Source organism: Martes martes, assembly GCF_963455335.1.
Source record: "Martes martes genome assembly, chromosome: 3".
Lineage (NCBI taxonomy): Eukaryota > Metazoa > Chordata > Mammalia > Carnivora > Mustelidae > Martes > Martes martes.
Genome location: NC_137890.1, coordinates 55,415,104 through 55,428,826, shown reverse-complemented (window position 1 = coordinate 55,428,826; position 13,723 = coordinate 55,415,104). Strand labels below are relative to the sequence as shown.

The 13,723-nt window shown below is 39.0% G+C and overlaps 1 protein-coding gene and 1 pseudogene across 2 annotated transcripts in view; one reads left to right on the top strand and one right to left on the bottom strand.

Annotated features, from left to right (window-relative positions):
* GPALPP1 (GPALPP motifs containing 1) overlaps positions 1–13,723 on the bottom strand; it is a 39,293-nt gene that overhangs the window by 22,737 nt on the left and 2,833 nt on the right. The window contains exons 2-4 of the mRNA XM_080799538.1: positions 4,414–4,543; positions 3,489–3,593; positions 1,131–1,239 (exon numbers count right to left, since the gene is read on the bottom strand). Coding sequence (XP_080655664.1) covers positions 1,131–1,239; positions 3,489–3,593; positions 4,414–4,543 — 344 coding nt within the window. The remainder of the gene's footprint in view (positions 1–1,130; positions 1,240–3,488; positions 3,594–4,413; positions 4,544–13,723) is intronic.
* LOC308340399 (large ribosomal subunit protein eL21-like) lies at positions 7,585–8,065 on the top strand (annotated as a pseudogene). Its single transcript has one exon. The product of its transcript is annotated as a large ribosomal subunit protein eL21-like (transcript).

Below are 13,723 nucleotides of genomic sequence, written 5' to 3'. Positions count from 1 at the left end.
GGGGAAGTATGATGTTGACTTAGACCAGGGTGACTGCAGAAATGGTTGGATTGTGGATATCTTTTGAAGGCAGGACAATAGGATTTGTTGACAGACTCATTTCTGTGACTATGTGCCTGATACATTGTAGGTGCTCTATAAATATCTGTTGAAGGAATGAGAAAATGACTCTGAAGTTCATGGTCTTAACCACTGTATTTTATTTTCCTTAGTAACAACCTCAGTGTAACTGCTGAATTCTCAGTAGAAATGAACATACAGGAAGCTACTGGAGAATAACAGACTGAACAGGTGATCTGAAGTCTTAAGAACTGGGTTTAAGGGGCACCTGGCTGGTTCAGCTGGTAGAGTGACTTACTCCTGATTTTGGGGTTGTAGCTTCAAGCCTGAATTGAGTGTAGAGGTTACTTAAAACTAAATTGTAAACAAAACAAAAGAAAACAAAAACTGGGCTTAAGCTGTGGCTTTGATAAGTATAAACTGCAATATTGGGTAAATTACCTAATTTCTCTGGTTTTTAGCATCTGTAAGATGGCAGATCATATTTATTGCATATGGTCGCACAGAAGATAAAAATAATACTCACCCATAGATGGGGAAAGAGCATTACAAGTTATAAAGTACTCTACAAATCTCAGCTATTGATAAGGACCAGGCCTCTAACAAGAAAACAGCTTTTATACTTGACTCTAAAATCATCTGACCTATCTTTTCATAACATCACTTAACTCCCAGCTTTGTTATATAGCGGCACTATAGCTGTATACGTTAAGAGCTGATTTCAAGGCAAAGATCATGGTCAACAAATTCCTCAGCTTCCTCTTTTTCAGGTCAAATCACAATGATTCCTTAAACTTTTCATCATGTTCTATTTCCTAGCACTTTAAAGCTTCCCTTCAAAGATGAGAAGCATGAATAAGTAACATCCTTGTCATCATGTAACTGTCTTGTTATTTTTGTAACATCTCCGTTTTGGGACAAGCTTTTGATTTCATCTCTCTACCTTACAATCCTAGATTCATGCGAACAGGGCTGCATATTTGTTACATTTGAGCCAAATGAATACAGTTATTACTTTGTAAAGTCTTGAGTTTGCTACATCTTATTCTTTAGCCAAAAATTTTCCAAACCTCAGAGTTGAAATATGATGATACTTGTTGTCCTGGATCATCTCTGCCTTTGTCACTTTTCTGAGTAGATTTAATAAAACCAGGTGGTAGTGCAGGACCTATTATAGGCCTGAAAAATAAAATGTACCTTTAGCATTCTCCCTGACTTTAAAAAGCAGTTTTTAGAATAAAAGTTCAAAAATAATAATAAAAAGCCAAATAATAACAAAATGTTGAAAACAAGAATTTTATTTAACATATTTTCATTTTATAACCTAGTATTTTTCCACTTAGTAGTATCTTTAAAAAAATCTAATTTTCTTCTTTTTACTTTCTATTTGTTAGCCAATGCTAAGAAATTAAACCAGTAATTCCCAATCTTTGTGGCACTGGTGTATGCCCACTTCCTAAAAGAACTACATTAAATAGAAATATCAATTTTTAAAAAGTCCTTATTAAGAATTAAAGCCTGTGAAGATCTTTTTCTATTTTGTGCTTTGGCTTTCACTTTTGATTGTCATTGTCCACCGACACATTCTTCAGGGGCAATCTAATTATAGTCAGAACTCCTTCAGTAGAAACTGAGTTCTAAGAATGTAAACAGCACACGCAAACAACAGAAGCTGGCAATTAATGGTTATGTGTGCCAGGGTAGTATAAAAATCTAAACACTGTCCTCACCAATGATCCAACAATGACGTGGAGCTCTACAAGAATGAACATAAGTCTACGAGAATGAACATAAATCTACAAGAATGAAAGTCAGTCTACAAGAACGAACGTAAGTCTACAAGAATGAATGTAAGTCACGTGAGACCTCCAGACGAGGGAAAAGGTGCTGTGCTAACCACATGTCAACCAGAGCACCTTTCTGCTTCCTTCAAACAACCCTGGTTGGTATAAGTCACTCCGTTTTCTAGGTTAGCAAAATCATGCCCAAGGACATCACAAATAAGTAAGTGGCCGAGCTAGAGTTTGAACCATGGCCTCCTTGATGCCAAAGTTCATTTTCTTTCAAGCTGCCCCACTGCCACATTTCTGAGGGAACTGACATCATTCCAAATGAGAGAAGTGCCTCAAATCTGGGTCTTAAAAAAGAGAAAGCCTTACATCAGGGAAAAAAATAACAGACAAAATATTTTCTCCTCTCTTTCATGCTTTTCAGTTTCTTCATCCTTTCTTTCATACCAGTGTTCTTCCCAGAGACGTCACTGTGCCAGGATTACCAACCAACACGGCACTGAAGTCCTAAGCTGAATTTTCCAGGTTGCACTGTGTTCAACTAGCGCCTCACAGGCAAGCTTCTTGGCGGAGGAAAAACACTACCGGGAACAGATCTGGGTTCTGATCCTGGCCATTTAATAGCCAAAACACAACTCTCAAGAAAGAAATTGCTGTACACCTAATAATGTGTTTTCTTGAAAGGAATGTTGTGCCCCAGTGGTCAGCAAATTTTCTGTAAAAGGCCATAGAGGACATTTTAAGCTTTGAGGCCATCTATGGGACTTGTAGGCATGACTGTCTTTGTTTTTTCAGTGACCCTTTAAAGATTATTCCTGACTTGGGGGCCATACAAAATCAGTGGAGAGTTTATCCCTGTTAATTCTAAAAAGACCAAAGTAATATGAAAATTGGAGCTGATGAATGTGATTACAAAGTTTGAAAGTAAAATGTACAGTAGCCCTTTCTATTTGCTCTTGTGTATGAGTAATAACGTTCTGAAGTATAAACAATTTGGTGTAAATTTCATATTCAGCACTTACAAATTATATAATTCTGAGAAGAAGATAGGAGTCAATACTTACTATATACTCACTTGGGGCCAGGCATCACATAAGAGACATACACACATGTGTATATGTATGTAAATATGAAATCTCAATCATCGCAACAATTTTGAAAGGTACTTGTTGTTATCCTACTTATCAGATGGCAAATTTGAGGTACAGAGAAGTTAGTCAAATTGTTTAATGTGGCATACAGGAATTGTTTCTTCTATCACCAAAAAACTGAAAAAGCGTCTGATATTAAAAGTCAAATACCAGGATTCCAGCCCCAGGCCAGACAGGACACTCACTATGTGTGCAACCTTAACTATTTAAAAACGGGGGGAAGAAGGATAATGTTCCAATCAGTCTACTACAAAACACTCTTGTGAGCATCACCTAAGAGATGCAAAGTTTTTTTATAAACCACAAAATTTTTATACAGAATGAAATAATCATTTTTGTTATAGGAGACAATTATTTTTCCCTATGCATTTCAAATGTTACCTAAGTCTGTAAGTTAAACAACAATTTCGGACAACTCTTTAGTGAATTAACAAACACCAATTGAAATTTTTAGAAAAGACAGGCTTGAACTATCACACATTATCACCTTGGAGGAGAATCATCCTGCTTTTTAAATCCAGGAGGAAGAGCTGGCCCAAAAAACCCTTCATCATCATCGTCGTCGTCGTCATCTTGATTTCTCCTCTGTTTTCTAAAAATACAGTAGCGCAACTTTAAGCAAATTTTTTTCACAGAGAAGTTTTGAGTTTTAAAGGAAGCATTAACTCCCAACTAGTTGTATAAATGCTGACAATAAATACTAACAATAAATAATCTTGCCCAATAACAGCAAATGGATACCACAGTAGATCTTACACTAACCTTTTCTTGGAATTTATTTTTGGTCTAGAATAGAGATTGGTTAATTCTCTCTGGTGGGAATTCTTTATCAGTTTTCTATATTTTCTACAGTGTTAATTAAAGATTCCACTTGCTGAGGTTTTGAACAGTCTACATGCTGAAAATTTTGGAGCAAAAAGTTCATGATTCTCCATTTTAATCTCATTCAGGAAGGGTTTTAACTTGCTATTTCTGTCCATAATCTTTAAAATGCATAAAAAAACCCTTGTAACCCAATACTAAACAAAGATTCCACTTCTTTTTTACATGGATCTATGGTAAGTAAGATTGTTAGAGGGAAGTCATTCATTTACTTAAGCAAAACCCATCCACTGCAGAAAAATTTTTTAAAGAAATGCTATGGCTTATTTAGAATAATTAGTCACCACAGCAATACTTTCAGGAAAAATCCTTTCTATAAGAATTTAATCAAAATCCTAGGTATCTCCACAGCTATCTGCTACTAGAATAAATTTCTTTCTCCACAGTATAGTTCATGAGGCAATGCTGTATGAAAGGATTTCTTCTTCTGCTGTAAAAATACAGATATGTTGTTCTCTGACTAGCTATCTGTTCCAGCCAATGTATGCTACATTTGAAGCTTGGTTTATCATTTAATTTAAGTGACTGACCTTGCCGCTGGACCACTGTCATCTTCTTCAGATTCTTGATTTTCTTCATACAATGAACTACTGTCCTCATCACTGTCTGAGGACTCCGAGCTACTGCTTTTATAATTAGGGGGCAGAGCTGGTCCTGCAACTGAAGAAAATTTCTTGTGTAAATCCTAACTAGCCACAACTGTTCAGTGAACCCCCTAGCTGACATCTCATATCTTCTCTTCTGAAATCCACAGCACTTGCAGGCTATTACTTATTACGAACTTTAATCTTATTTGTTTCTGTTTCGTGTGGTGGTTTTGTCTTTCCAACTACAGAAAGGCAGCAATCGTGGTTTACGTAGTATGAGATTCACAAAAAAATTAATACCCAAACTTGTAACTGTAACAATGGCATATAACTTCCCTGACATCTTACAATTTTTGCATTGGTTCCAATTTTGGTTGGTGCAACTGCAAAGATAGTTTCATGAGTTTTTGTTCCTACAGACAGCATTTGATAGGCAATATTTACGTCACGGTGCTAACCAAGCAACAAATTTGTCATTCCATACTCTAATACATCAATAATCAAAACTATCCATTCTGGTTTCTGATTAAGAACCACCACTTTAAAAAGTATCTTTACTGGCATCATCATGCTTCCCAGTTTTGTTTTGTTTTTTAAGATTTTGTTTTTTTATTTGAGAGAGAGATAGAGAGCACAAGCAGGGGCATAGGGAGAGGGAGAAGGAGAAGCAGACTCCCCTGCTGAACATAGAGCACAACTTGGGGCTTGATCCTAGAACCCCAGGATCATGACGTGAGCTGAAGGCAGATGCCCAACTGACTGAGCCACCCAGGCACCCCTGTTTTCTTTCTGAGATGATTTTTCAAGCTGAAACAAAAATTAGTGTCACTTTAAGCTTTACTGCTTACTAGTAAAGACACAGAGAATGAGGCTACACCAGGATGTCGATGCTGGGGATGGGGGTTGGGGATCTTCTGGACCCACTCACCACAATGACTTGCTCTCACTCTACAACTTAGCAAAATTACAAATTACTGTATAATGCCATTGCATGATGTCATGTCACACCTGTCTACATTGAACCTGAGCTGTGATGCTAAAACTCTGCTGCCACAGTTCCCAAACCTGGATGTTTATCACAATTGCCAAAAAATCATATATGTACATACACACACACACACACACACACACACACACACACACACAGACATATAAAATATCTATCTATCTATCTACATATATATATTTATGCATGCATGCCCCAAGCCAGAATATCTTTTAAAAAAAGATTCCTGGGCCCTTTCCACAGAGATTCTGATTCAGCTGGCCTGGAGTAGGGCCTGAAAATATGATTTTCCAAATAACTTTCCTGGCACGCTATTCATTCAATATTAATAATAGCAAAAACTTGAAAATAATAAATAAAAGAGAAAAAATATGTCTTGAGTTCTGATATGCTATGAACTTTTAAAAAAGTAATCTCTACACCCACAACCCTGGGATCAAGAGTCATATGCTCCACTGACTGAGCCAGCCAGGAGCCCCTTCTATGCCCTATTTTCAGAAATTCACATGCAAGGGGCGCTTGGGTGGCTCAGTCGGTTAAGTGTCTAATTCTTGATCTCGTCTCAGGTCTTGATGTCAGGGTTGTGAGTTAAAGTCCTGCATTGGGCTCCATGCTGGGCATGGAGCCTACCTAAAAATAAAAGATTTGCATGCATTACCATTAACTTATTTAATTCTAACAACAACCCTATTAGGAAGTATTATTATTTCTACCTTTCAGATAAGGAAACTGAGGCAGAAAGCAACTTGCCCAACTTCACACAATTAAGTACAGGAGTTGGGATATGGACCCAGGAGCCTGATTTCAGAGCCTATACTCTTAATCACTATACTAGGCAACATTCAACGAAGAGTCAACATCCATCCAACCATCCAACAAATACTAAGTAAATACCCCTACAAAAACAATATAAAAAGGAAACAAATATAAAGAGTGACTGTAAATATGTGGGAAAGGAATTTTAAAGACAGAGGTCAGGGAAGGCTTCTCAGAGAAAACATCTGAATGGAAACTTCAATGAGGAGATGACAGTGGCCACCCAACCATCTGAGGAAAGAACATTCTAAACAGAGAAATAGCGACTGCAAAAATCCCATCATGGAAATAAGCTTGATATGCTTGAAGGACAAGCCAAGTCAGCAAAATGACAAGATGAGGCTGGGATAAAGGAGCCAGACTGTATGCTCTGGAGTCAGACTCCTCTTCGGCTTTGCATTCCAGCTTAGCTGCTAACTAGCTATGTGATTTGGATGTTATTTATGCATTAAAGAGAGAGAGAGAGAGCATGTGCAAGTGGGGGAAGGGGAGAGGGAGAATCTCAGGCAGACAGTCCCTGCCCCACATCGAGCGGCAGTCCAGTGTGGGGCTTGATCTTACCACCCTGAGATCAGGACCTGAGCTGAAACCAAGAGCTGGTCACTCAACCTGCTGGGGCCACTGGGGTGCCCCTGGATGTTATTTAACGAACCTGTGTTATACTCTTGATCTGTAAAATGAGGTTAATAATATTCCCAATCTCACAAGGCTATTGTGAAGATTACGTCAATTAACACATGCAAAGCACCTTACACAGTAGCTGGCATCCACTAAGCACTCAATAGATACTAATATGAGATGTGGTAAGGAGTTTGGGTTTTAATGATAGGCAGTCACTGAGAGTTTTTTTTTTTTTCTTTTAAATTTTTTATTTATTTTCAGCGTAACAGTATTCATTGTTTTTTCACCACACCCAGTGCTCCATGCAATCTGTGCCCTCCCTAATACCCACCACCTGGTTCCCCCAATCTCCCACCCCCCGCCCCTTCAAAACCCTCAGGTTGTTTTTCAGAGTCCATAGTCTCACTGAGAGGTTTTAAGTCTGGAGAGACATAATCTGAATTACATTTTTTTAAAAATACCTGTTTGCTTATGGACAATAGACTGGGGGATTGGGAGTAAGGGAGATGAGTTAGAAAGCTGGCAAGAAATAATTTGATTTGCAACATAATTTGAAGGAAGGGCAAAGGGGACTTGCTAATGGTCTGGATGAGAGAAGTGAGCCCCCCCACCCCCCAAAAAGGACTTGAGGCCTTTTGGCTGGAACCGCCATCTTCCAGTAATTCGCCAAAATGACCAACACAAAGGGAAAGAGGAGAGGTACCCATTATATGTTTTCTAGGCCTTTTAGAAAACATGGAGTTGTTCCTTTGGCCACATACATGCGAATCTACAAGAAAGGTGATATTGTGGACATCAAGGGATGGGCACTGTTCAAAAGGGAATGCCCCACAAACGTTACCATGGCAAAACGGAAGAGTCTACAATGTTACTCAGCATGCTGCTGGCATTGTCGTAAACAAACAAGTTAAGGGCAAGATTCCTGCCAAGAGAATTAATGTACGCATTGAGCATATTAAACACTCAAAGAGCCGAGATAGCTTCCTGAAGCGTGTGAAGGAAAATGATCAGAAGAAGAAGGAAGCCAAAGAGAAAGGTACTTGGGTACAACTGAAGCGTCAGCCTGCTCCGCCCAGAGGAGCACATTTCGGTAGAACCAATGGAAACGAGCCCGAACGGCTGGAACCCATTCCCTATGAATTCATGGCATGACAAATGTAAAGAAAATAAAAGACCTCAAGCCTGTGGGGAAAAAAAAAAAAAAAAAAAAAAGGACTTGAGGTTGAGTTTTAGGTTTCTGGCCTGACTGGCCAGTCAGGAGGATGGTAATGCTATTTGCTAATATGGGGAAGACTAAGAGGAAGGCAAGTTTGGGGGAAATGTCAAGAATTTGTTTTCCACATCTTTTTTTTAAAAGCTTTTTAAAAAAAGTTTATTTATTTAAGTAATCTCTATACTCAACAGGGGATTTGAACTCATGACCCTGAGATCAAGATTCACAAGCTCTTCAGACTTAGCCAGCTAGGTGCCCCCAAGAGTTTGCTTTTCACATTTTAAGTTTAACATGACCACTAAACATGCCAGTGGCACTACCAGTGGTATCTGGGTTTGCTGGTATTAAGCTGAGGGGAAAAGGGCCTTCGAAGTTTTGGAACATTTGGTCTATTTCTGAACATTTTTTCCTATCCCCTCTTCATGTATTTCTATAGAAGAAATATTCAAGGAGCCCCTAGGTGGCTCAGTGGGTTAAAGCCTCTGCCTTCGGCTCAGGTCATGATCCCAGGGTCCTGGGATCGAGCCCCGCATCAGGCTCTCTACTCAGCAGGGAACCTGCTTCCTCCTCTCTCTCTGTCTGCCTCTCTGCCTACTTGTGATCTTTGTCTGTCAAATAAATAAATAAAATCTTTAAAAAAAAAAAAAGAAATACTCAATATACAATAAGTTGACTTAAAAATCCAAACTTTTGTTTTTAAAAATCTGATGTGCTTTTTTTTCAATATTCTTCTGTATGTCATTAAATAAAGGTAGGAATTTTACCACATGCTACACTAGTAATTCAGCATGCCTAGAAAAGGATAATCAAGCAGCAAAAGAGGAAAACATTAAGAATTAAGGGACAGGAACCATATCTCCAACTCTTTTTTTTTTTTTTTTTGGAAGATTTTTAATTTTTTTAAAAAAATATTTTATTTATTTGACAGACAGATCACAAGTAGGCAGAGAGGCAGGCAGAGAGAGAGAGGAAGGGAAGCAGGCTCCCCGCTGAGTGGAGAGCCCGATGTGGGGCTCGATCCCAGGACCCTGGGATCATGACCTGAGCTGAAGGCAGAGGCTTTAACCCAGTGAGCCACCCAGGTGCCCCAAGATTTTTAATTTTTTTTTGACAGAGAGAGACACACCGAGAGAGGGAACACAAGCAGTGGGAGAGGTAGAGGGAGAAGCAGGCCTCCAGATGAGCACGGAGCCTGATGCGGGGCTTGATCCCAGGACCCGGGATCACGACCTGAGCTGAAGGCAGATGCCCAACGAGTCACCCAGGCGCCCCTCTCCAACTCTTGTTTAAGATTGACTGCATAGTTAGTATGTAAGTGTTCCCCAACTATACATGGAGATTGTATCTGACTTGCAACCTTAGTGATTAATGTCTTTAATAATTTCTAATTATCTCTTTATGTATATTAATTCCTAGAGAAAACACCTTTTAGACTATAGTAAGAAGGGGAGGATACTTGGGTTTTATCAAAGGAAATACCTATTATATAATGAAGGAACAGGATATTAAGACAGTGACCTAAAAAGGAAAAAGAATATTGAAAATGTAAGTTGGTATAAGCCACACTATAAACTTTCTAATATAATTAAGGACACACCTGCCTTCACTCTTTTATAGGTATCCTTCTTTAGGATTTGTCTTGAATTTGTCTCAAAATTATTTTAGGCACATGTAATGAACTAGTTCATCTCTGTCCTAAAACAGTAATGCTATATTAGAATTATTAAGGTAGATCAATGGTATCATTGCAATGGTAATTTTACAAATAGATAATTAGTTCCATGAGAATAGGGGTTATGTTTCATTATTTTTTCCTTGTAACATCTGTAACACAAAACTATGCACAGAAAAAAATATATTCAGCATAGTAAATAAAACCTCATTACAGGGGCACATGGGTGGCTCAGTTGGTTAAACATCCAACTCTTGATTTCTGCTCGGATCATGATTGTAGGGTCATGATAATGAGTCCTGCATCGGGCCCACACTGGGCTTGGAGCCTGCTTGGGATTCTCTCTCTCTGTCCCCCTCTGCTCCCCGCCCCAACCAAATCCTCATGTACACACATGCTCTCTTTCTCTTAAAGAAACAACCTTCATTACAGATTAGCAATGGATTCTGATGACAGGAAACACTAACTCAGAACCCCAATTAAACGAAATGTTATTCCCACCAAAAGCAATCCCATTCTTCTCATTAGTAGTCTTATACACTACAATAAAATTGTATTCCTTTATGTTTTGAATTTCAACAAAAATTTATGAAAATTTGTTTTCTCTCTTATTGTATACATACTTTCACACTAATCTTGATTTCTACCTGCAAAGTCTAAAATGTTTACTATCTGGTCCTTTATAGGAAAAAAGACTGCTGATACTGGGGGCGTCTGGGTGGCTCGGTCGGTAGAGCGTCTGACTTCAGCTCAGGTCATAATCCCGGGGTTCTGGGATGGAGCCCCTTTGCCTGGCTCCCTGCTCAGCAGAAAGGCTGCTTTTCCCTCTCCCTCTGCCTGCTGCTCTGCCTAATTATGGTCTCTCTATCAAATAAAGAAATAAAATCTTAAAAAAAAAGATTGCTGAACCTGTGACAAGATTAAGCCTGGAAATATCAGTAAGAACCCCACTCAGTCTTTTGTAGAGAATAGTTACGTCAGAGAACGTCTCCTGGAGAAAGTGATGGTTGGGGTGGGGCTGAAGTATTCATGACTTAGCTGGTGAGGACTGCTGGACGGACCATCCAGGCAGAGGCAAAAGCATCTCTAAAAAACTGGAAACATAAGGGCCTACCACATTTAGAAAAACTGAAGTGGGGTCAAGCAAGGTCAGGACTAAAAAGAGTGCCTTGGATTTAGCAAAATGTGATGAAAAACAATTGGTGGGTGGTCTTCATTTACTTTCACAGTAGAATCAGTGGACTGCCAAGAACAGAAGCCAGAATGTAGTGGGTTAAGAAGGTACAACGCAGGGGGTAAGGAGAAAATGGAGAGGATCCAGAGAGAAAGAATACTAGCTACAGGGGGATGCAGAGTAGAATTTTCATAAAGACAGGAAAGACTGGAATGCTTTGGTCAAATGCTGCGGGCAAGGAGCCCTGAGAACAAATAAGGCAAGGGATTCAGAGTAAAAATGGAAGGATTTAGCCTTAGAAGCCGAAAGTGTACAGTTTCTACTGTAATCAAAGAGAAGACATATGGGGCATAGATTCAGGAAAGTTCGAGGTACAGTTACAGAAAATTGAGGAAGATCTTTTAAGATGGCATTTACTCCTTCAGCAACATAGAGGGAAAGATAGTCTCAGAAAGAAAAAGAGGCTTTTAAATAACCACAGTTGATAATGGGGAAAGAGCTGCACAGGGAAACCTCTGAGGACTGCTGGGCAGAGCTGAGAACCCAACTGGGGAGGAGACTGTAATTTTTAGTAACATTAGCCTGTGGAGGCCTGAGGTTTTTTCCAGCTGCATTTGGAAGACTGGAGGTAGGCTCACAAGAGGTCAACATTTGGATTTATCCAGAGCTGGGTTTTTGCCAGATGGGTTTAACAGAATCCTGAATGGGTAAGGCAGTTGAAAATACTACAAGAGAGTGGATGAAGTGATGCATTGTGAGGTCTAGGTCTAGGGGCAGAAGTGATTAAAAGAAGGGAGGCCAAAAAGGACAGAGGGCAGAGATGGCATAGCTTAATGAGGTTTTAAAACAAAAATTAAAAAAAAAACAAAACAAAAAAAAACAAAACAACAAAAAACCAAGCAAGTTTAACAGGAATAACTGAGTGAGAATCATGGCTGAATGAGGGATTCTTGCTCTGAATGAAATTTGAATTTAAGTTTTCAGAGATGAAAGAGTCCAGTGTGTGATTACAAATACAGCTGAAATTAGCGGAGGTGAAGGTCATTGCACATGAGGAATCTGGAGTTGGAGTCAAAAGAGCCAAGGCTCCCCTTAACTTCCACAAAACAGCATCTGGAGTATATGGACTGGTCTTGAGAAAACATCTCCCCCCTGAGTTTTTCTAATGATATGATCTAAGGGGACGTTTCCTAGCATTCAATATTCTAGAGTATTTGAATAAAGTTCATTTGTTCCACCTCAGATCTGTGAGCTCACTCCCTCCTCCGAATTCTGTCAATGATCTCTTTCGGGGAAGTAGCTGAGTACGAGGAACACAGGGCAGATATCCGACTGGGTTTAAGAATTCCCACCTGAGGGAAATTCTGGCACATGCTGCAACATTGACAAACCCTGAAGACACTGTGGTAAGTGAAATAAGCCAGTCACAAAAAGATAGATACTGTATGATTTCATTTATTTTTTTTAAGATTTTTATTTATTTATTTGAAGAGAGAGAGAGGGAGAGAGAAAGCCTACCAGTGAGAGGAGGGGCAGAGGGAGAAGTAGGCTCCCCGCTGAGCAGGGAGCCCAATGTGGGGCTAGATCCCAGGACCCCAGGATCATGATGTGAGCTGAAGCAGACTTTTAACTGACTGAGCCACCCAGGTGCCCTTGTATGATTCCACTTATACGAGAGACCTAGAGTAGTTAAATTCATGGAGGTAAAAAGTAGAATGGTGATTGCCAGGGGCTGGAGGAAGTGGCACTGGGGACTCACTGTTTAATGGGTAAAGAGTTCAGTTTTGCAAGAGGAATGTTCTGGAAATGGATAGTGGTGATGGTTGCACAATGTGAATGTACTTAATGCTTAAAAATGGTTAAAATGCTTAAAAATGCTTAAAAATGGTTAGCATGGGATATGTTATGTGTATTTTATCAGAATAAAAAAGTAACTAGATGCATATATATGGTCACATGATATATAAAGAAGGTGACATTACAGTATCATGGAGAAGGGAGGTTGATGGACCAATTGGATATCTATGAGGAAAAATATAAATCTTCACCCCTATCTCACACCATACAGAAATATCAATTGCAGATGAACTGCAAATATAAATGTGAAAGCTAAAACAATAATGCTTGTAGGATAAAATGAAGAACAATTCTGTAACCTTAGAGGAGGCAAGGACTACTTAAATAGGGTACAAAAAGCTCTAACCATAAAAGAAAAAAAAACCAAAAATCAGAATATGTTAAAATTAAAAACTTCTGTTCAACAAAACATACTAATGAGAGAGTGAAAAGGGAAGCCAGAGAATTAGAGAAGATACCTGCGACACACATAACTGAAAAATGACTTGTTAAGACTATATAAAGAACTCAATATGTCAGTAAGGAAAGGCGGACAAACCAGTGGAAAAATGAACAAAAGACTGACACACACTCAGCGTTTCCAAAAAACAAAACAAAACAAAACAAAACAAAACAACAACAACAAACATATGAAAAGGTAGTGGACTTCATTTGTTATCACAGACCTGCAAATTAAACTACCATGAGACACTGCTACAAACCAGCAGATTAAAAAGACAAAACAACTAAGTGAGAATATGGAATCATTAGAATTCTCACCCAGGCTGGTGGGAGTATAAATTGGTATTACTTTGGAAACTGTTTGGCAATATCCACTAATGCTGAACCGATGCATGCCCAATGATCCAAAAATTTCCAAAGGAATGCAACATGTGTTCACTAAAAGACATGTAC